Source organism: Chanos chanos, chromosome 3 (assembly GCF_902362185.1).
Source record: "Chanos chanos chromosome 3, fChaCha1.1, whole genome shotgun sequence".
In the NCBI taxonomy this organism is placed as follows: Eukaryota; Metazoa; Chordata; class Actinopteri; order Gonorynchiformes; family Chanidae; genus Chanos; species Chanos chanos.
The window spans coordinates 13396367-13418924 of record NC_044497.1 but is presented as its reverse complement, the minus strand read 5'-3'; the positions used below and the strand labels follow the sequence as shown (position 1 = coordinate 13418924).

At 41.9% G+C, this 22558-nt stretch overlaps 1 protein-coding gene across 1 annotated transcript in view; it reads left to right on the top strand.

Moving 5' to 3' along the window:
• Positions 1 to 5747: 5747 nt before the first annotated feature.
• LOC115808005 (RALY RNA binding protein like) overlaps positions 5748 to 22558 on the top strand; it is a 35631-nt gene continuing 18820 nt past the window's right edge. The window contains exon 1 of the mRNA XM_030769240.1: positions 5748 to 6009. Within this exon, the coding sequence (XP_030625100.1) occupies positions 5754 to 6009 (256 nt within the window). The 5' untranslated portion in view covers positions 5748 to 5753. The remainder of the gene's footprint in view (positions 6010 to 22558) is intronic.

The following is a 22558-nucleotide window of genomic DNA, read 5'->3' as shown; positions in this document are numbered from 1 at the left end:
ACTGTATCCTTCGTTATTTGTTTATGCCCCAGTTCTGTTCAATTAATTTTCTGTGACTTATATTTGCCTGAACAATGCTCATATATCACTGGTCCTGATGGATCCTAAACTATTTTGATCGTACGTGTGATTATGACTGACTAAGTATAGCTCTGATGATTTTAGGAAACGAATGATTTGTTTTTATTTTTTATCTATTTTTATCTTACGATGCTCATCGCGCCATCATTATTTCTGGAGACTCAGTTCCAGCAGATGATTCTCTCTCTGTTAATCAGAGCGTTCTCAGAGTGAGGAAACTGCAGCCGTTTATGACTTATCTTTATTAGAGGTTGATAATGTGAGAAGCAGCTGGCTTAGTCTGGTCGCTCTCCTAGAAATATGAGTAACATATGATTTTTCTGTCTTTTCAAGGGCAAACAGGGGCAAGTACTGTGAAGCTGTTCCCATGTTGGCAATGAATAATGGGCTGGAACAGGGCCAAGGAGACTTGTCTGTGCACCTGCGGCCACAAACGGGCAGCGAGGTGTTGAGGGGGTGCTGGAGAAGGGGGTTGTGATTGGAAGGGGGTGAGATTGAGGTCAAAGTTCTGCACAGTGATGTGCGCCAAACTGGGCAATTCGGCATACGGAGACCGGCGGTTAATGACACACTCTGGATCTCTGCTGTTTGCTTCATACTAGCTAACTGCTTATATTGATTCGGGCTTTGGGGTTCTCGTACGCTGCCCACATTCAATTTAAAAGGATTTTAAAATGAACTCTGTGGGTTTTTTTTTTTCTTTTCTTTTTTTTACATTTTTTTCTGTTGGGGTGGATGGGTAGGGTGTTGAATTCCATATTCTAAATTAGAGGGCTAGACTTTACCAAGCACAATGCCTTTGGCTTATAATGATGACAAATCATTCTGAAGTCCGAACCTTGCACTTCACATGCAGTCCAAGGCCAGAGTTGGATTGATCTTCCTCCGCCTCCCTTTTGTGCATCTGTGGAGAATAACGTAAATAACATGGTGCTGCGAAGGAGCGGCGGAAGGCAATTAAATCCTGTCACAGCGAATGTGTCTCCTTGTCTTCCGCAGACAAGAGATTTCTTTTCAAGCCATTAGAGGTTCAGTTGCAACAAGTGCAGTATCATCAACTAAACTCTCTCTCCACTTCTCCTCTCTTTTTCCACTACCACCTTATACACACACATCTGCTAATGCAGGTGACTACATCCCAAATGAGCTATAGCTTCATCTTCTTCCCGGTTAATTGGATTACTTCTCACAGCACTATAATAAGAGTATTGAATGGTGTTCCAACCAGTGCTGGAAGTTGAAAGGAGGAACTGAAGGAGACCACATACAAGAAGCAATTTTCCAGTAAAATGAGCTTGGCTCCAGGTGAGGGGGGGAAGGGTTCCTACTGTGGGAGAGGTGCCAATGGTGATGTTCTAAAAGATGAAGCAAAGAAATCTCACACATTTTAATAATGCACTCATATGGGCGCACGTACATACAAAAGCTTTTTTCTCCTGCATTGCCTCTGAGTGCCATATTCGTATTCTTAACTTTCAAAAAAAAAATGTCTGAATCATCAACCGTGAGGTCAGGGACTAGAAATATGTGTTTGCTTGTGTGTGTATAAGAGTGTGTGTGTGTGTGTGTGTGTGTGTGTGTGTGTGTGTTTGTGTTTGTGTGAGTGTGAGTGAGAGTGAGAGACAAACTGACAGAGAGATTAGGACAGGGAATTGGATCTGGAGGTTGATTTAAAAGCATGTTTTAAAAGCATGTCAACTTCACATGGTGTTTCTGCACCACAGAGGCCCTGCCTGATGCGAGTGAGGTGATTGTCATCTCTGCAGCTGTGTGTGTGTGTGCGTGCGCGCGTGTGCGTGCACATGTGCATATTAAAAGTTGTGTTTAATTGATCAGCTTTTCAGCTCCGATTACCACTTTGACAGTTCTGCCCAAGCACCGAAGGGGCAGAAGGAGCTGCACAAGCACCCTAGACAAAAATTACACAGGAAGGCAATTCATAGAGTTTCTGTGACTATCTTAACCAACCCAGGGGCAAGCCTCTTTAAACTCCAATGTTTCCCTTTTGAGCAGGCTCTCTAGCATGGCGCTATTCATTATACTACTGCGAGAGTTCCCAGGTCATGGTTCTCCCTCTGCTTGGCGCTTCTGAACTCAGCTTTCAAATCCAGCTGTTAACCTGGGATGGTCAATAGAGGACTGTCTGCCCTGGATGTGCTGTCTTTTCAACCGTACATTTCAAATGTAACAAGACAGGTGTATCTCATCTGTGTTCAGCGTGTACAATTAGAGAATGGCCTATAATGATCCCCGTTTCATTTTCCTCTTTTATTTTTCCGGAGGTATCACATTGTAACTGAAGCGATGTAACATGCTTTAATTTTTAATGGAGGGGATATGGTAGGTTTTTTTGTGCGCTTTGTCTTCAGGACACCGAAAAGAATGGATTAGTGTAGATGAGTTTATGGTCTACCCTGTGCAAAAAAAGACAAGAGGGACAAGGGAGAACGTTGTGTTAACATCTCATGTAATCCCATATCACCGCTTGCTCTTGGTCCTATTGTGTTCAGTGCAGTAGTTTTGTGGGCTTCCTCTAAGGGTATGACATGGCTTTGAACAGTTATTACAAGGCTTGTAAACTGAGTAAACAGTAAGTGCTGCAGGAAAATTGGAGATAAAATCAATTAAGCCCCGAAGCTCTTAAAAAGAAGAAAAAAAGAAGAAGAAGAAGACGAAGAGAAAAGTAGAGAACCTGACATGCAATAACTTAGAAAGGGTGAGGAAAGGAACACTACCTGAGAGAAGGAGCGAGAGACACTTGCGTGAGTGCTCAAGAAAACTGATTTATCTGACATGGGAGGCAATTTAACACATCTCCACTGATTTGTGAATGTTCTCGCTTCCCTGTCCAGTGACATCAATACGGGTGTCAACACGTCTGCTTTAAATTACAGTTAGCTGCTCATTACTCTGCCAAACCAGAAGGAATCAGGGGGAAGTGTTGATACGATGGAGACAAGGCTGTGCACCTTGCCCAGAATCCTCATAAATGACCGACAGCGATATAAATATCAAGGCTTCACGGAGCGTTAATCAAGTTTGGCTATTATTCAGAAGCGTAGTCTCATGAGGGCACACTCTGAAACGTACACCAAGGCTAAGCTCTGACCCTCACCTGCCTAATTCTTTACCACTCCATTGGCATTTCTGTGTGTGTGTGTGTGTGTGTGTGTGTGTGTGTGTGTGGTGTGTGTGTGTGCGTGTGGTATGTGTGTGTGTGTGTGTGTGTGTGTGTGTGTGTGTGTGTGCGTGTGTGTGTATGTGTGTTGTGTTTTCTCTGTGAGCATTTTGAGAAACAGGACTTGAACAACTACACAGAAAATGGTGGTCACTCTCTCGTTCAGCCAGTTGAACAGCTGTAATGATCCCAGTCTCAGGTAGTGGAAAGAGAGAGAGAAAGAGAGAAAGAGTGAAAGAGAGAGAGAGAGAGAGAGAGAGAAAGAGTGAAAGAAGGAGTGAGAGGGGGGCAGAGAGAGGGGCTATTTGCTGCAAATCATTCGCTTCTCTCCTATGCCAGATGGTTGAATAGTTGCCTCCCCAGCCAGGATTGAGCTACCTCCACAGATGTGTATCAGTGTTTCAGTGTTGACTGACAACGATGCGCTTGGTGAGGCTTGATCTGGACAATGACTTTATCTCACACTACCAACGCGGTACAATAAGCCACAATGTCAAGTCGTTTTTTAGCTGCACCATGGAGGCCACAATATTTACCCTCAGCACCATGTCTCTCTTTATGCCTGAGTTGAACAGGGGTGTGTGGGGTTGGTCTGGGATTAAGCCTTTGTGTGTTTGTACAAACGTGAGGAAGGAGAATGAGCTGTGGATGGTGGAAGGTAATCCTGACAGGTCAACAGAGTGTGTATGTCAGCACCTCCAGGAACTGTTGAAAACTCAGCTCCTGAGCCCATGAGCCGCAGAGGCTGAAATTGCACAAACAATAGCTGGCATCTCAATATTACAGAACCAACTCTGTGTGTGTGTGCGCGCGCGTGTATATGTGTGTTTACTTGTGTGTGTGGCCGCACGGTCATATTGCTCTTTTTTTTCACAGAGGCCACTACAACAGAGTACAAGTGGCAATGGGCAGAGGACATAAGATGTCAACAGAGCAAATTTTATTTTTCAATTTCTGACTTCATGCATTAGAGTGTGGTAGTGTGTGTGTTCCCACTGGCATTCCCACAATATGTGTTACCTTGGTAACTAATCCTATTTACTGGATATTGGGTCCATCATTCAGGCTTTAGTTCAAGGCTAATGAGATATAATCTCAAGAAATAGTAGCAGCTACTCAGCAATGAAAGATTTAAGAAATGTTATTGATGTAAATAATGCATGACTGTCACATTAGCCTAGATAACCCAGAAAAAAAAATGTATAGTCATTTTTACATGCTGACATTGAGAAGTGCTGTTTTAATACGTCACGTAAAATAGCCCGCTTGACCTTTGACCCATGTCTGTAATGTTAACACACCCCACAGATTTTTATTTATTTATTTATTTAACACGTGGATTTTTTTCCCACTAAGAAGACATTTCAGCTTACATAGTGTCTGTAGTCATTTTCCATTTCCTTTCTCTCACACTTGCATAGTCTGTGACATGGGGAGCCTTGAGTGGGCGTAGTTGACACAGTGAGAGACAGACCATAATGCATTTCTGTCTCCGACAATAGCAGTCAGTGTGTCAGCCACACTTATTCGGAGTGTCTGTGGGGCTGGGTGACACTCAACAGGAGGCTAGTTGTCATGGAATAGCAGGGGCTCCCAGCCAAAGACAGTGCTGCTTCACTGTACAGTGAATACTCACTATATATATATGTGTTGTAGAGGTCTGAATACGCAGCACACTGCTCTGTCACTGTGCCATTCTTATTGATGACATGTCATGTGCAGTAAGGTTGAGACAAGGTCATATCTGAAAGGACTGCGCTGTAGGTCTGTGTAAATTACGTCTACCAAGGACTTCTAGGACAATAAAGAAGCATCAGTTTACATAAATAAAAATAAAAACCTCAACAATCACAATCAAATGATGTAACGTCCTGATTTATGATATCTCCGAAGCACATATGATGTGTGATCTTTTTTTTTTTTTTTAAATTTCACACACACAAATACACAATGCCATATATAAATATCTTTATAAGTACATATGGACAGTACTGGCTTTTTAGTAACTGGGCTGTAATAACTGCAACACATTCTATTCATTTAATATTCATGATATCATACTCAGTGTTCATTCACATAAATAATTAAATCAGGTACAGAGCACATATAAAAATTCAACATGTAACCATGATGTGAAAAGATAATCTAGATAAACTCATCAAGACATCACCCTAAAATGCTATGAAGTAGTAGCAAGGAACAGATGTGGGTCCAACTTATTTATACATGTTCTTTCAGACTAGCATGATACTACTCCTATAAAAACAGATATAGAAAGAGCTAATATAAGATCTCAGGGAGCTACCTCAATGGAAACTTTTAAAACGATTACGATGTTACTTTCACATCACATTCTTAAATAAAGCAAAAACGTGTTGTTGTACATGATCATAACAGCCAAACATACATATTAGAGTAAAGTTAATACGTTAGATCTGCAGTCTGAAAGAGGTGTGCTCGTTTCTGTGTATCTCAGGACGGCAAACGGAAGAGGATGACCGGTAAGAGTCAGACCAGCAACGTGACCAACAAGAATGACCCACGCTCCCTCAATTCCAGAGTCTTTATCGGCAACCTCAACACTGCCATCGTCAAGAAGAGCGACATCGAGGTCATTTTTGCCAAATATGGTAAAATTGTGGGTTGTTCGGTGCACAAGGGCTACGCTTTCGTCCAGTACATGAGTGAGAGGAACGCGCGTGCCGCCGTGGCGGGGGAAAATGCAAGGATCATCGCTGGCCAGCCCCTCGGTGAGTTGACGGCTTGTATTTTGATTGCGATGCTGTTAAAACTGCATGAGTTTCGTCTCTGTCAGTCTCTTTTCCTGGAATGAACCGACTGGTTTCACAGAGACCCTCATTGCCTCGGGCCTGCTTTTGATGCTGAGTTGTTTTGATCTGTGATTCTTGGATGCAAAAATGCATCTGAATGTTTTGCTGTTTTTGGAAAAAGAGGTTTTCTTGAGACATTTAACTTGACTAGCACTTACATGCGATGGGGTTTCTTCAGCAGGGGAAAGTGTGTCACTGTTCCTTCAGCAGTGCATGGGCAGAGATATTGAAAATGTTACAAAACCTAACTACTTTGTTTTGTTGAGTAGAAATCTGTCAGCTCTCTACATGATTACCTCTGATTCTGAACAAAGATCAAATTGATTTTGAATAAGTTGCTGTCACTTTTCCTCCTTACATGTTTGGCTACCTCAAACATTTCAGAATGGCACGTCTAAAAGCCCCTTCCAGCGCCTGCTTAGCTTTGACAGAGAGTTTTTAGTGACTCTTAAGAAGCAGCCATTGGGGTTCTGTCCCCGCTTCAGGCTCTGAATTGGTTTCTCAGGCCAACCTCAGGAGAGCTGAGGCTAAATCAAAGATCTGCTGTACTGCCGTCTTGCCTTCAAGCGAAGACCTCCCGAGACCAGTGCTTTTAAGAAGGAGGCACCACTGATTACTTACCCTTTATCTACTGTCTCATTATGCACTTGACCCGCTTTTAATTCTTTTTTTTTCTTTTTTTTTTCTTTTTCTTCCTCTTTTTGCAATGCAAATCCAAGGAACGAAAAAGCGCAACAATTTATATATAATGCAAAGAGTAGCCAAGAGACCTTCATTAAAACCCTGCATTGAGGAATCCCTGTAAATGTAACTGCAGGCAGAATATAAACATACATGGGAAGAAGCAAAGGCAAAGAGCATATCTGAATACAGTATCGGTTGCTTTTCTAAAGGGATAACACCATCCCTGTAGAACAAACCTGAAATCTGTCAAACAGCCTTGTACGTTTCCCATACGCGCACAGTGTGTGTGGATTTTTTTTAAATGAGGTCTGAAACCATCCTTGTTGTAGAGTGACTCATTGGAATTGATATGTACCGCATACACATCCTGTGCATATGTACAGCAGTGCGTGATCTTGGAATTGCATTTCAGTGCTGGGTGTCTGGTGTTGTGAATAGCTGTGAGACTGAGCTCTCGGCACTCATTCAACATACCTTTATCTCTCTGTCTTGTCACTGGCTCACACGCCGAGATGTATGATCCTGGCCTCTCTCCTAATCTGCTCACCACACAGACCCTGGCTACAGGCTAATGTGGGAATGCTGATAGGCCTTTCTCCTGACTGACTGATGAAAGCTAATGCTTTCAGTGGTGCAGTCCTCTCTCTCTCTCTCTCTCTCTCTCTCGCTCTCTCTCTCTCTCTCTCTCTCTCTCTCTATGTCTCTCTCTCTCTCTGTCTCTCTCCCTCTCTCTCTCTCGCTCTCCCTCTCTCTGTCTCTCTCTCGCTCTCTCCTTCTCCTTCTTTCACAAGACTACATCCCCTGCTTTCTCCCATTCCGTGTAGACAGACCTGGGCACTGCCTAATGGAATCCAGTCAACGCCTCCGATAGCATCACCCGTTGTGCTGCCTCACCTCGATAAAGGCGGCGTTGGCTCTCTTTCTGGAGACGTTGCCAGCATCTCTGAGACCTACGGCGGATGTTACATATTAATACCCGCCGACATTTCCCGCTGATAAGCAGTCTGGCAATATATATTTTTTATATCCACTTGCGCCGCCTTTGCTTGGCTCAAGCAATCTTGGGGGCTGTTTTCTATTTGCGGGCTTATATCTGAATAGAAATGTTTGTGCTTCTCTGTTTTCAATAAGCTGCCAGTGAGTGAAGTGTTCTTTGCCCTACGCGGGGCTGTGAGGGAGATCCGTCTTTGAAAAGACCCTGTATTATCATGAAGTGAGATTGAATTAGAATGAAACTCATTAGTACTGCTGGTGCTTTATCTGTTGATCGAGGCCTGTCACTGGCTGATAAATCATTCAGACAGCAGGACACATGCGTGAGTGTGTGTGTGTGTGTGTGCGAGCGAATGTGGGAAAGAGAGAGAGAGAGGTAGACAGAGAGAAAGAGAGAGTAGGGAGGGGAGGAGTGTGAGTGATGAAGCTAAAGAGAGTGTAAGACAAAAAGAGAGCATACTATAATGCATGTTTGTGGTTGGGTTGGCCAGGGGAATCTTAAGTGTTTTTGTCCGACATTAAAGGTCAAATCATTACAGCATAGCTGATAGGCAATTCTGTAATGATTATCAGTCAATGTGCAAATCATGACGCAGAGTGCCAGCAGAAAATAAATTTCTGATTGGCAATTAAGGACACACACTCATCTCATTCTGCTGGCCTGGCATGTTTTATTAACGATGGAAAACATTTCCAAGGAATTCAACTGGGGCAGTGCTTGCCATGTTTTGTAGAATGGGATCACTGCATGACAAGAAATAACAATAACCAAATAAGATCATTTTCAAAATCATGAGCAAGATATTCAGGATGTCCGTGTCTGTCTGTAATTCATGTTTCATGTTATACAACATTATATTGACTCACGGTTGTTACAAAATGCCAGAAAGATGGAAAGATACATAGCAAAACATGACAGAGGGAGAGACACACTGCATGGTGAGAGTGAGGGTAATGACAAATGACAATTGCGCCACTGTCTTCTTTACGCCCGAAATGTTCCTCTTACCATCTGGCTAGTTCTGCGTTCAGAGACCACTACAGCAAAGCATGATGTACTTACCTTTACAATAAACCTTAATGAGCAGGTTTATGCTCTTCACAATAATACCATTACCTCTCACTGCACCTCTGTGGCCTCTTTCAGATACATCCAAATGTATCAGTGGAGACAGTTCCCAGGAGGGCTGTTGGCACGGAATCTCTACTGCCTCTGCAGGGACCCCAGTAAAAGTGAAAGGACAGGGAGCACATTCTCAGTGTAGGGTGAACTGCATCATAAAATCTCCTTTGCCAATGAAACAGGTCAGAGGAAGAGCCAGGCTGTTGAATTATCAGATTACTGCCAGCTTTCTGACGAATGGGCCATTGCTCCGCTCCAGGCCCACAGTGGCACCGTGTCAACAGTCAGCAGCATAGCACCGGCGTAAACACTCTTCAGCACATCTGACACCCTCTCCCTAAGCCCTGTCCTCACAGCACACAGCATGGAGAGCAGAGGAGAGAGAGAGAGAGAGAGAGAAAGAGAGAGAGAGAGAGTGAGATAACATCAGCTTATCTCCCTTTATCTGAAGAAGAGGAAAGAATGAATAAACATGTCATACACGGTGAGAGAGCCACTTAAGTCTGAGACAGAGGTTCCTAAGTCTGATCATTCTGATTTCTAATACATTTAATGTGTGCTACTTCAGCAGCGATCATGGGAGCTTAAATCTACAACTTTTGATAGATACTTGAAGTACTACCAGTTATTACTCTACTTTCATATTTCTCTCTCTCTCTCTCTCTCTCTCTCTCTCTCTTTCTCTGTCTGTCTCCTCTTCAGGTCTATGAGCATGAGAGAGTCACTGTGGAGTTAATAAGTAGGGAAGTGAAAATGGAGTAAGAATTCATATGCAGACCTCAAGTCTGACCTCTGACTATAATTTATACATTTTTCTTACCACTTCCACTTCCCATGAGACTAAAGTTCATATTCTGTTACCTGTTTAAAAATAAATGATGGTATAGGAGACCATATCTGAAGCGCAGTATCTATTTAAAAGACGTTTAATGCATTCTTAACTACACAGGTTGGAACATGTCAGTGTTCACTACACAGAATCAGCTAAGACATAAACATGTCTGAAGTTCACTAAAATCATGTCTTCATTTGATAGCACAGTGAAAGCCATGGACAAACTTCAGATTTGGTGCATGAAAATACATGGTTATGTTGGACTGATTTTATCTAGAATCTCCAATGATTATAAGTGAGAGTAACTGCAATGCTGTCTTCAGGCTTATTAAGAGCTTTTAATTATGCCTGTAAAAATCTAAATGTATGTTATTTTACCGTATACAGAGAGAATAAAAGCATTTCACGTGAAATGCAATGTAAACCGTTCCCTCGTTTCTCCTTAACCATTCAGAGACGGTAATCCTTTAACCTCTCTCCTGCATTCAGCATTATTAAAATACCGCAGCCGGGCAGATATAGCGAGAAGTCACCCCTACTGCATTAGAATGAAAAACACTGAAGTCATTCTCTCTCTACCCAGGGCTCTGTAATGTGTTAGGCTGGATTGCTTGCTGATTTTAGGAATGTATGAGCATGCTCACAACAGACGGTCAAGCTCTGGGCCCGCAGGTAGGAAGCAGTGTGCTACACATAATGAGCTTGGACGTTAAGCTGCACGCCACAAAGTCCTGGCACCGCTGCTTAGCACTCAAGGCGTCGTGTGTCGCTCTGCTGGCCTCCGCAGAGCGTGAGAGAGCAATGTCCGTATCCCCATCGCCATCACTACAGTTTAATGTGGAAGTGTGAGTCATGACGCGTCCCAAAACTCTGTTGTTTAGCATTTGCTCTTTTTTCTTTTTCTTTTCCTTCTCCAACCAAGCCCCCCCCCCCCCCCAACTTTTTGTTTGTATTGTATTATATTGTCATGTGGAGATATTGTAACTGATATTTAAGGTTGTGTATCTGTTTGGAGAGTAGCATTTTGTGCTCACCTCTTGCTGTTTTTTTTTTTGGGGGGGGGGGGGGGGGGGGGGGGGGGGGGGGGGGGGATGGGTTGCTTTTTTTTTCCCCTATAAACACTCAAGGCATTGAGCTTCAAATCTGCATAGTCATCGCAGAGTAATACAACACACTGAGTGCATTTAGGCACTATACTTGAGATAAACCTAAACTGGAATATCAGACTACCCCTTGTTGTAGAGAGAAAACTGAACTAACTTTTGACAGGTTGACTGACAGGGCAGCTGACAGCCTTGCCCAGAGACAACGAGTGAAGCGATGCAATGAGTAATGATACTGCGGCACGACTGCTTTAACTCCTGCCCTTGCCTTTTTATGAATCTAGGTCATCCGTAATCGTGAGCGCTGTGTAAACTAAGAAGTTCATAAAAGTTAAGAAGCTTACACACCTTAGGCTGGGAGCACAAGTTGCAGCGTCTTCTTCTGTGCACAGTGGGGTATTCAAACGTGCTTAAAAGCACACCGTTCAATGACAAATCTTATTAAGAACATACATGTCCAGATTCTCCAATTAAACACAGATGGACAATAAAAATGGCTAGTTTTCTTTACATCTCACTTAAAGCAAAAAAAAAAAAAGGTGTAATGATACTGCACCTGCTGCAGAGGAGTCAAAGCCGGATGAGTTAGGAAAAAGAAGAAATCGTGATTTAAAAAAATATTCTTCTGACTCAATTCAATTTCAGAGACACAGTTAAAGGTTACTCTGCTCTCTTTTTCTACACTTGGCATTCAAGCAATTGGCAAGACAGTAACTCTATAGTAAAAGTAATATTATATGTAGTCATCCTGTTGACCCACTTCCATTAAGATACAATGAATTCAGAGAGAATCACATTTGAAAATCTAATATCTCCACAACTAGTATCATGTCTGACACAACAAATATCTCAGTAAAGAAAGAAGCACAAATTCTTCCGAGGACCAAAAGTGACCATATCCTGTCTCACAAACCATAATGTCATATCTTTGACTGAAGTTTTTTTTTTTCTGACCAACAGAGAAGATTACACTCTGTCCTCTTGCCCTTCAGTCTGCCTGTATGTACTTCTCCCAGGTTGAGTTCTGCTCTCCCTGCAGGCTATGGAGGACTCCCACTGGTGAGTTGGCTTCTGCCACACTTTACCTCTCAAAAGAGGCCATCTGAACTGGCAGCCAGCCTTCACCTCGGCCCCTCTCACATTTACATAAGGAGGCCAAGCCTAGAGCTGCACCTCTCCATGTGTCAACCCAGCACCGTGGCCTAACACACATATGCTCCGCCGGGCCGTGCCAGCTGAGACCTCCAGGACGGTCCATACTTCCCTCACCCTGCCCGCTGAGAGCAGGAAGCTGACAGACGGTACGGCGAGAGCAACCTCGTTCTTCAAGAATGAGCCAGTGGTTGTCTGGCCCACTCCCAGAACGCAGCGCCAAAAATTGAGTGTTAAAGCATATCTATTATTCATCAAAAGCGAAGCTCTCATTTCAAATTTATGCCCACTGTGCGTATAAGATTGCCCATATCTTCCTTTTTTTTTCTTCTTTTTTTTCTTGGCACAGTTTAGTGATTTTCTTCTCATTTTGCAAAGGAGTTGTTCAATAATGGGAACTTTCATACCTCTGATGGATGAGGTAGTCAAAACATATAAAACTGATGGCAAGTCAAATAAAACAAATTAGCTGCCTTCAATATAGCATCTAGAGCACCATTAAATGTTAATTCACTAATAAATTCTGTCCTGTACTCGTGTCTTGTGTTGAAGTGGAGTAATTAAATCCAATTTGTCGATATTAGTGTTTCACAAGTGAGGCCTAGTAAATTTGGAGACACTGGACTTGCCCTTGTCTCAGTGTATGACGTTAGTAGGAACACACTAAGCCCCTTGTTGCTCTTTGAAGACTAGCTCAAATTACGTGCTGATGGATGGTGTGTTGAGGAGTCTGATATGTGAACATTTGATTGGCACAGTGAGATTAAGCGCTTTGTTTCCATTGCTCTGCTTGGCGAGGACACAGAAAACCCAGCTCAGTATACCGTGGGCCGTCTGCAAAGAACACTGTATCTCCAGCTACAGGCAAAAGAAGTGCGCTAACAATGTCTCTGGAGAAATGCTCCTGTAAGGGGCAGGTGGTGCGGTTACAGAGAACAGAAGTTCCGCCGAGACACGTCAGCGCTAGTCCTGTTGCTACGCTCGCCTTGTCAAGGTTTCTCACAGTCCCACAGTTTAAACGTGGATGTATATTATTCAAAGGTCAGTGCATCGAATGAGGCCTTACATGCCAAGTAATGTAACAAATTGCACTGGATGGTTTGTTTCAGCAATGTGACTTGTTTTTTTTGTTTTTTTTGTACAGATGATCTGCTGTGAACATTCTGATCCATCTACGTTTTGCAATTTCGTATTGCTATGACTAGGACAGGTTGAATTTATTACAAGGATAAACATGAAAGCCTTGTATACAGCGTACCTGAGGAAAATGGAGTAGCTCCATTAGCATTGCTCAGACTGAAGGATAATGGGAGATGGATCACCTATAGCTTTCTCCAAATAACAGTGGGAGAATTAGATGCATAAATAACTGAGTGATTTAGAAGAAAAATCCATGCTAAGCAGATTACAGTGGCAGCAATGCTGCAATCAATCGTCATTTTAGGCAAACATGATGCATGGACAGTGCAATAATACTGAGAAAATAATCACGGCAGGTTGGGGGGTTCCGTGAGGTACCACACAACAGGGACCTGCAGAGATGACCAGACCACCTGCCTTATGCCCCCCCTCCCAGCCGCTCTCTCTCTCTGTCTCTCTCTCTCTCTCTCTCTCTCTCTCCCTCACATACATACACCATACACACACACACACACGCGCGCGCACAGACATTTTCTCTCTTTTTCTGTCATACCCCCCCCCCCCATTTGCACATGCGACTCTTCTCATTTCTATCAGTTTTGACAATTTTTCTGACACCTTTATTTCCTCTGTCTATTCGACTTTTCATATGTCATCTCCCTGCCTCCCCAAGACTGAAAGGTCAGGTCATTTATCTACATTTACTGTTTAAAATGGAGGCACTGCATCACTGCACCTGAAAGCATGAAAAGCAGACAGTCTTAACTTTTTGATGGGCGTTATAGTTATGTAAAAAAATTATTTTCAAATTGCAAGTAACCACTCCATTCAAATCCAATATGGCTGTTTCCCTCTGTGTTAAGAGATGATTTAAATCATAAATCGTTCAAACATGCTCCACCAATGCATGTGAACCATATAAATAAATATACATGTAAGAAAGTAACATAAAGCCAATAATCATTGGAAAGAATGGCATTCATTGTTTGGTGCAAGGGCATTTTCAGCGCAATGCCTATTCAGTCTTTCCTGCTCTCCAAGACTGCTCCAAGTCTGCTATGTTCCTATTTTCTTCAATGTTCCAAACAAATAAGACATTTCACAGAACGCACGCGTGTGTGTGTGTGTGTGTGTGTGTGTGTGTGTGTGTGCAGCATGTACACCTGTATGTGATTGCATGTTTTCACTGTAACCCAAATCGATAACCATTACCCCCCTCCCCTCCCCACCTCTGAAGAGAGGTTGAGATTTTGCAGATTTTGCAAATGAAACATTTAGAGCTGCAGGCTCACTGCATCCCAGAGCAGTATTTGGTATTTGGTACATATCCCCTCTGCATAATGTGGTAGTGCTGTGGTATTTACCCGCCTCCATCCCAGGATGGTTCTGTTGTGTTTATCCTGCTCCATCCCGGGATATTGCTGTTGTATTTATCCCTCTATAACCTGCAACAGTGTTCTATTTTCATTCCTCTGCATCACTGGATAGCGCTGTGATATCTATTCCTAACTGATTTCTCAGACTGGCTATTCTACTCATTGTCCTTGTGAATGATTAGAATGCGTCCTCAATGTCTGTCTGTGTTCTCATTAATCAGACCATGTGTGAGCGTGGTGGATGCAGAATAAACAGCATGTCCTGGTCATGTTCCTCCCCTTGGCTTTCATCTCTACGGATCGGTTCTGCGCTTGAGAGGAAATTTATTGTGAGAAATTGCTTTCAGCATTACGGAGATGTCAAAGGATTGCAATCAAGCCTAAAAAAAAAAAAAAAAAAAAAACTATCTCAAATCTTTTTTTATGTAAAAAGGATCATTTTACAGCACAAAAGATGTGAACTGATTACTTTGCTGCATGAATCATTGCAGATGCAAAAATTGAATATAAATGTTTAAGGCTAGTCGCTATTCATGTTCCTAGCAGAGGTAGCTGAGATATTTTTAGCATACTGAAAAAGCTGTATCATGTATGTAGGTAAATGTCATATTTCATTCTTAGAGTAGTTTTATATTCATCTCTGCTAAATGAAAATGTAACATCTCTGCTAAATGAAAATGTAACAGAAAACAGTACTCAACATTCACAGTTTGAGAACCTGCTCAATCCTTATTTGATATCTATTTTTTGATCAACCGAAGGCACATCTGAAGATAAAGACGAAAAGTAAACTGTCTGAAGAATTCTGTCTGTTTGCAACCAAAAACCACAGCAAATGACATTTGCATGAATGTTGTGTGGGTAAAGGTACAGTCATGTGGTTTTGCGCAGTCTCACATTAAGCCCCTTCACGGCCGTGATTCTGATAGAGCGCTTAGCATTTTCCTGCTTGTGAACCCAAATTTGTAATCGCAGAATTAGTTGCTTCAGTCCTGCCAAAATGCGCGCACCGTAATCCATCTCACTTTGCCCAGACTGTGGCTTCGGAAGTGTGGAAATGCGCATGTGGGAAAAGCGTTTGGCACGAAACGTTCATCTGTTATTTACTCCGGGGCCTCTGTTGGACAACAGTGGCCCCATAATCACTGATGTTTCTCACCTAAACAAACCAGCATCTACAGAGAGTTTTAGAGTATGTGTGGAAGTCCTTACTGACAGATGACAGTGCAGTGTCAGGGTCAATGTTCTTTAAAACACTCTTGTACTTTCAAGCGTGGAGGATAATAATTTTGACGAAAAAGTAGAGGGACATGTGTGTGTGTGTGTGTGTGTGTGTGTGTGTGTGCATGCGTGCCTGCATGCGCGCGTTGTGTCTGTGTGTTGCACGGTTGCATGACATCACCACATCTTGCGTATAAAAAATACATGAAGTTACAGCTCTGCCACTTCAGTGGTCTCACAGAATGAACTGAACCGAGCACGTTCCCATGTGTAGGGGTCTGAACACAAACACTGAGTGTTTCCGTATGGTATGTAAACAGGTGATGCTGGTCACTGCTGCTTATGAGACATGCCTTTTTTTCTTGAAAGCCTCTTGTTGAAATGAGGCACGAGAGGCTTGTATTTGTTTTGATGTGTGTATTCTCTTCATCTGGGTTGAGTCTGGCTGTGGCTAAGCCTAAGAATCAGTGTGTAAATATCAGACGGTTCCCTCAGAATATATGTTGCCATGGTGTAAAGAACATCAGAAAGGTGAGGGTTTCGCTCTCAGCTGTCTTGCCAGCTTTCATTCTAGATAAAGAAACGCATTTGTGAGAATGAGGTGGGTTATCTATCCACAACACGGCTTGACATTGTAAGAAAATAGGAATTAACGGACATTAATTAATGATGCCTCTTGTACATGAGTAGAGATAACCAGTGGAAGATGTGCAGCATTGTCAAAACATAAACCTTGACAAGAAACTACACAGAAGGTAAACAGATATCTGCTCCGTTTCTCAGACTCAGTCATTATTTGCAGGAATTTTGGGTATGATTATTTCCAATGACTTCATGACTCATTTTCAAATGTTATAGTGCGATTGTGATTCGTAAGTTTTAAATGATTTGGCTCAATTTATTTTCAGAGATAAATTAATGTGTCTCACCAGGACTGATGCTGTGTAACCCAATTGCAAAACCATGTGACCTATATAACAAAATGTGCCTTCAATGTTACCTTTACCAGGGCAATTAAAAAAGGTAGAAACATGCTCAAAGCTCATGATAAATTAATGTAGCGTGTGTGTGTGTGTGTGTGCGTGCGTGCGTGTGTGTGCGTGCGTGCGTGTGTGTGCATGCGTGTGTGTGTGTGTGTATGCGCGTGTGTGTGCACAGGCACGTGTGTGTGTGTGTGTGTGTGTGTGTGTGTTTGCCTCTAGCTAAACTACAAAAAGCTTTTTTTTTCTCCAGATTAGCTTCCACCTGACTGATCCTCATCAGAGCTGCTTCTGTGGATGTTTCCTTTACGTACAGCCTACTGTAAATTGTTCACGAGGACCACACACAGGGCAGGTGTACATGGCAACAGGCCATCGCCAAACAAGACAATCCACTTTGGAAAACACTCATTAGAATTCCATCCGGTCGTGTAGAACACACGGAGAGCCGGCCTGTGACAAACCAGGGCCCTGACAGGGCGCCTGCAGTCAGGAGGTTATTGAACGGTTGCACCCTTGCCGTCCACTCTAACCAAGAGATGCGCTTATCCTTGGAATCAAGGTCAAACTCTCGCGCAGATAGTGGAAAGAAAAGATCAAAGACACAACAAGAAAGAGACGAGAAATCAATGGATTTTTCAGTGATTTCATTTGTATTGAGAGATAATGCTAGGCTCTGGTCGAAAGTGGCCGTGACTTTGGTGATTTCATTTGTCACGGTTTTGGGACAGGAGCGTAGTCTTTATATTAAAGCTTAATGGAGGTGTCATGGAGTCAGTGAACAGAGACAGAGAGCATGAAGCACCGGGACAGAAACAATTCTCGACCTTTAAGCAGGCCACTTCTTTACAGCCTAACAGATACAACTTTATGGAGTTGACATGGACCTCCTCAATGGAAATCTTGACCTTTCTCACTCCCACAGAATTGATCGATCTGACTCTTTATTCATGCCATAATCATTCACTGATCGTGCCCTGCAGCCTGCTTAACTAACTGTCTCTTGTGAGAGGGACAGGTGAGAGAGAGAGAGAGAGAGAAAGAAATACGCGACATGATATTGTACAACATTTTCAACCTGTGCAGCAGTAGTAATAACTCTTATCCCCAGAGGTCTGTTTGGTGTCCCTCTTGTGTTCACTGTAGTGGAACACTGTGCCTCTCCTGCTCCCTACACACAATTTAATAAATATTCGTTAAATTAAGTTAAGCATGTCCCTCCATCTCCCACACACATCCCTACAACACACATACACAAAAACACATACACCCATACGTACACACAAATGCATGTACACTGTCTCACTCAGACAATTAAGAAAACTGCTTTGAGGCATTGAGTCAGCTGAGAGGTGGAGCAGATAAGCAGTGAGTCACCTCCTGTCCTGTAGAGGCAGCATGACTCAGGACTCAGAACCCGCTAAAAGTCAGAATGAGTGGATTTTCCTTGGAAGTACACTATATTTTTCTTCATCTGTTACGTGCTAACCATGAACACTTAGTCAAACAGCATCCACCCACTGTATCTCTGTAAAATGGTTACTAGTATGCTACCAAACCCTCTTTCCAGTGCCAAAAAAAGATAAAAGTGGTCTGTTTTCAAAGTGAAAACAAGAAAGCCATAGACAACAATCTAGTTACATTCCACAGGGACACAAGTGAAGCAAAGAGGTGCAGAATATAAAATGTGACATGCTTGTCCTCAAAATCCCCGCCCCCCCCCCCCCAAAAAGTCTCTTTTGCTCACATGTACAGCTCAGAACAGCACATACTAAGTGTGCGGTATTCTCTTTGTGCACATGTGCAAAATAACCTTTGTCCTTATTGTAGTCTTTTGACAAATTGAGGCAGCTTTGAAGAGGGAGGGTATCTAGTGAATGAGCAAGTGTTGATACAGTGTGTGAAAGACACGAGACTTGTCTATAGTGGGCCTTGTCTCCTTGCCTACCAGGGTGACAGCATTAATAATGAGATGGAGCTGTATTTATGCACCTAATATCCCCTGAGAAAATGAGCTGACCCTCACTTTAAGAGTTTTGAATACAGGTGTCAAGTGAAATTTCGGTGTGTGATAGGATGATGGTTTCTTGTTATTCCCTAAGTGGAAATATATTAAATATTAATTGCATTGTGAAATTATTGTGCAGAGAATGCCTGTCAGATCAGACATTTGAAGAACGAAGCAATGGTCTGATCTTGTTAGTAAAGTGGGTTTGTATAAATGACCAGTTAACTCACTTTGTGGTCTGTGAGCTCCCCGCTGTGGTTAATATGAGTATTACAGCATTGACCTAAAAATTCTGGATTCCTGAAATGTAAAATATTGAGGAATTGATATTCAATTGCATTTTGATGAGTCAGTATTATCATTCACTTAATTAGTCTCTGAAGTCGAAAGGAAGTATTTAAACTCTGTAATACAAACTCTAGAATACACTGGATTATTAAAATACTGTGATAACATAGTCGTATATTTCTTTTTAAATTTTGTATCTCGGCAATTCTGCAAAATTAATTTACCATCAAGACACAGACAAGCGGAAAAAGATAACAGCAGACTGATGGTGCTGTTGTGAATCAGATAATGCCATCAGCTATTACTCCAAATTCTCAATGGCTTCAGATGAGCTTGACATCATTGGTACTATATCTAACCCTCTCAGCCTGTAACTGTATCCTGCCTCTTCTGCCTGGGATTCCATTCAGCATACGAGTGTCTGTCTCTCAATTCACGATAAGATTTCAGATTAGTCCAAACCCGAGAGGAACGACCCTTGTCAGCCCTGTTCGGTGAAGGAATAAGCGACTCGATCCAGCACGTCTCTGACTCTAAAGATGACTTCCGTATTCTTGGAGATGACCTCAGAACAGCTCTCCATTAGCACTAACTGACAGACGCTCAGAGCAGCAGAGCCATGACTCACACAGTCTGTTCAACGGCAGACCCTCAAAAACTCACTCGTGTGTAAACCGTACGTATTGCATCTCTCTCTCTCTCTTTCTCTCTCTCTCTCTCTCTCTCTCTCTCTCTCTCTGTCCTTCTGTTATTCTGGGAATCTTTCTGTCCCTTTTAACGTCCCGCTCTCTCGCTCCAACAAAGATAAACATATGCATGGAGTCTATCATTCTTAACTACTAAGCTTCATGTTGTGACTCATAGTTCCATACTGTGTGTCTCCTGCTTATACGATTGGACTCCGATCAAATTAAAACTGTGCTCATGAGATTATGGTATTAGGATGGGTGTGCTCCAGTTTTTACCTAATTAACATAATGACATCAGGGTGTGAGATGACAACACATACAGTTAAGGTAAAGGGGGGGGGGGTTTGAAGTAAAGCAGGGGGGGGGTTGACCTCAATCTTCAAAGTATTATATATTCATATGATAACTACAGGGAATGTTTGATATAATGATCTGATTCAAATGTCTACATTAGGAACTGAGACTCATGCCAGCAGCTTTCAAGCACCTTCTGTCTATGAGCCTGTCAATCTCAGCACAACATTAGTCCATCCATCAGTCATGCTATATCAATTTTACTCTAGCTGACAGCAAATTTGGGATCATTTCCCTCAAATGGAGCACTTGAGGATAATAGCACCTCCATTATTAGCCATATTAGTTGATGAATGCATTACCCCGGTGAGATGGAAAAGCAGAAGGAAAAAGGCAGAGAAGCCTGAAGACAATTTATTCCTTCAGTAGATAAACAGGAAAAAAAAGCAAAAGACTCTACACATCCCTTCCATCTCTTCAAATATGATTCCATGGTTGACGTCCCTGCCATTTGAAGCTCCATTATTTTTAGAGACATTATGGTTGGTGAGGCAGGTTTTTACAACCCCTGGTGACCTGCCGCAGCTGTATCTGCTCTTCTGTGTGGATGAGTGGCTGTGGGAGAGATAGCGCCTGAGCAGAATTAGATTAGTCAGACTCTAATGGCTATTTGAATAGCATTCGGCAAAATTTGAATTTTTTTTTTTTTTTTATTATTATTTTTTTTTTAACATGACTCTCTGCACACTGCTGGCTTTTCAAAGATGGTAAGAATGAGGAGAAAGAGAATGTGTGAAAGAGAGCCATGAAAGAGACACAGAGAGAGAGAGAGAGAGAGAGAGAGAGAGAGAATGCTTACATTTTGTGACAATTGCTTCATTTTAATTAAGTATACAAAGTTTGCAATTAATGATTTGTTTAGAATTAAATGTGCTAATTTTTTTTTTTTTTTTTTTTGGAACAATTCAATTCTTACGAACCCAAACAATTCTTACGTGTTTGGGGAATACTTTATGACAGCGTCATGATCTAATGAAACAGAGAATTAAGTCTTCTGAAGAAGTCCTGTAAAGTGTCTTCAGAATAGTATGGATTTTTCCTTGGATTACAAGATCTAGCCATAGTTAACCAGTGAACTACACAGCCCCATTTTAGTGATAGAGCTCTTGGCTGTAATGACAGCCTGCTCATCAAATAATTAAGACTGTGGTCAATTAATAAGTAATTTAGGCATGTTTAATCTAACATTTCAAATAGTGGTTGAAGTTGACACAGAAGAAGAATTTGCGACTGAAACTGCTTTATACCATGGTGTTCGATATTAAACTCTGCCATGTCGAAAACATGTTTACCCAGACTATTCCCTAAGAACCACTTATACCCCAAGAGAGAGAAAAACAAATCAGGCATTTTAAAATATTCCTAGAACATGACATGTTCCAGTTGTATGCAAGCTGAAGCAAGCTCATGAACTGTCTCAGCAAATAGCATTAATATTAGCCGGGTACTGTGCACGAAACCATCAAAGTATTTATCTTACTTCAACCAATCTACTATCTAAATGCTAAGAGGTGTGCAAATGCATTTGCTTCACTTTGCAGTGAGTGAGTGTGTGTGTGTGTGTGCGCGCAACTCTCCATGACGATATAAATATCTATAAAATTGATCTAATTTAGACATTTTGGTCTTCCACTTTTGTTTAACAGAAAAATGAAAGTCAATGAGAGGCCCTCATCAGAATAGAATTCTAGGTTTTTGTGGCATCAGTTTGACCAAATGCCCCCATGATATAAATAAGGGCATTTTACTAATCCATACTTTGTGAAACTATTTTAATGATGTTGCTGATGTTGTTGCAGGTAATTCATTATAATTACAGCCTAGAATGAAATATCAGTCTTGTTTCATTATACACAAGTATACACATGTACAGGTATGCTCAGATTCTGTCAGCAGGTGGTGCTATTTCCATATGACATAGACTCATTGTGTCTCACCATGGGTTCTTTCTTAACTCATTTTCGAAAGACTTTGGGAAAGAAGAGATCCATTGAAGCAGAGCTTAGGACCATTTATTCAAATGCGTTTGTCTAAAATATATTTTTATAGTTATATATTGTAATAGTTTGTGTAATTGTGTCAAGGTGGGCTAGATAAGATTTTGCGAAGCTATTTTCTTACATGCAGACTGAACAATAGGTGACTGATGCTTTGTGACAACATTGGCTCAGTGATGTATATCCTCAAATGAGACTTCCTGAATCAGATCCATGTCTATAATTGGATTCTTATGGTATTCAGATGTAATTCGAAGGGCTTCACCTCATCAGGTTTTCATTACATAAAAGAGAGAGCCATATCAGTTTTGTATAGTATATTATATGCTTTATATAGGACATTTGAAAGTTTCACTCTTGTGTTTTTTATGTATTCAAAAGAGCATGCAGGCACAAAGCTGTTTGCAGAATATTGTTATTTTTACTTATAGACCCACACATTAATCTACGTACCAGCAGAGGGCAGAAGAGATCTTGCTGAAAGGCTTGTACAAAGAATACAGTGATTTCCTTAATTAACCCTAAG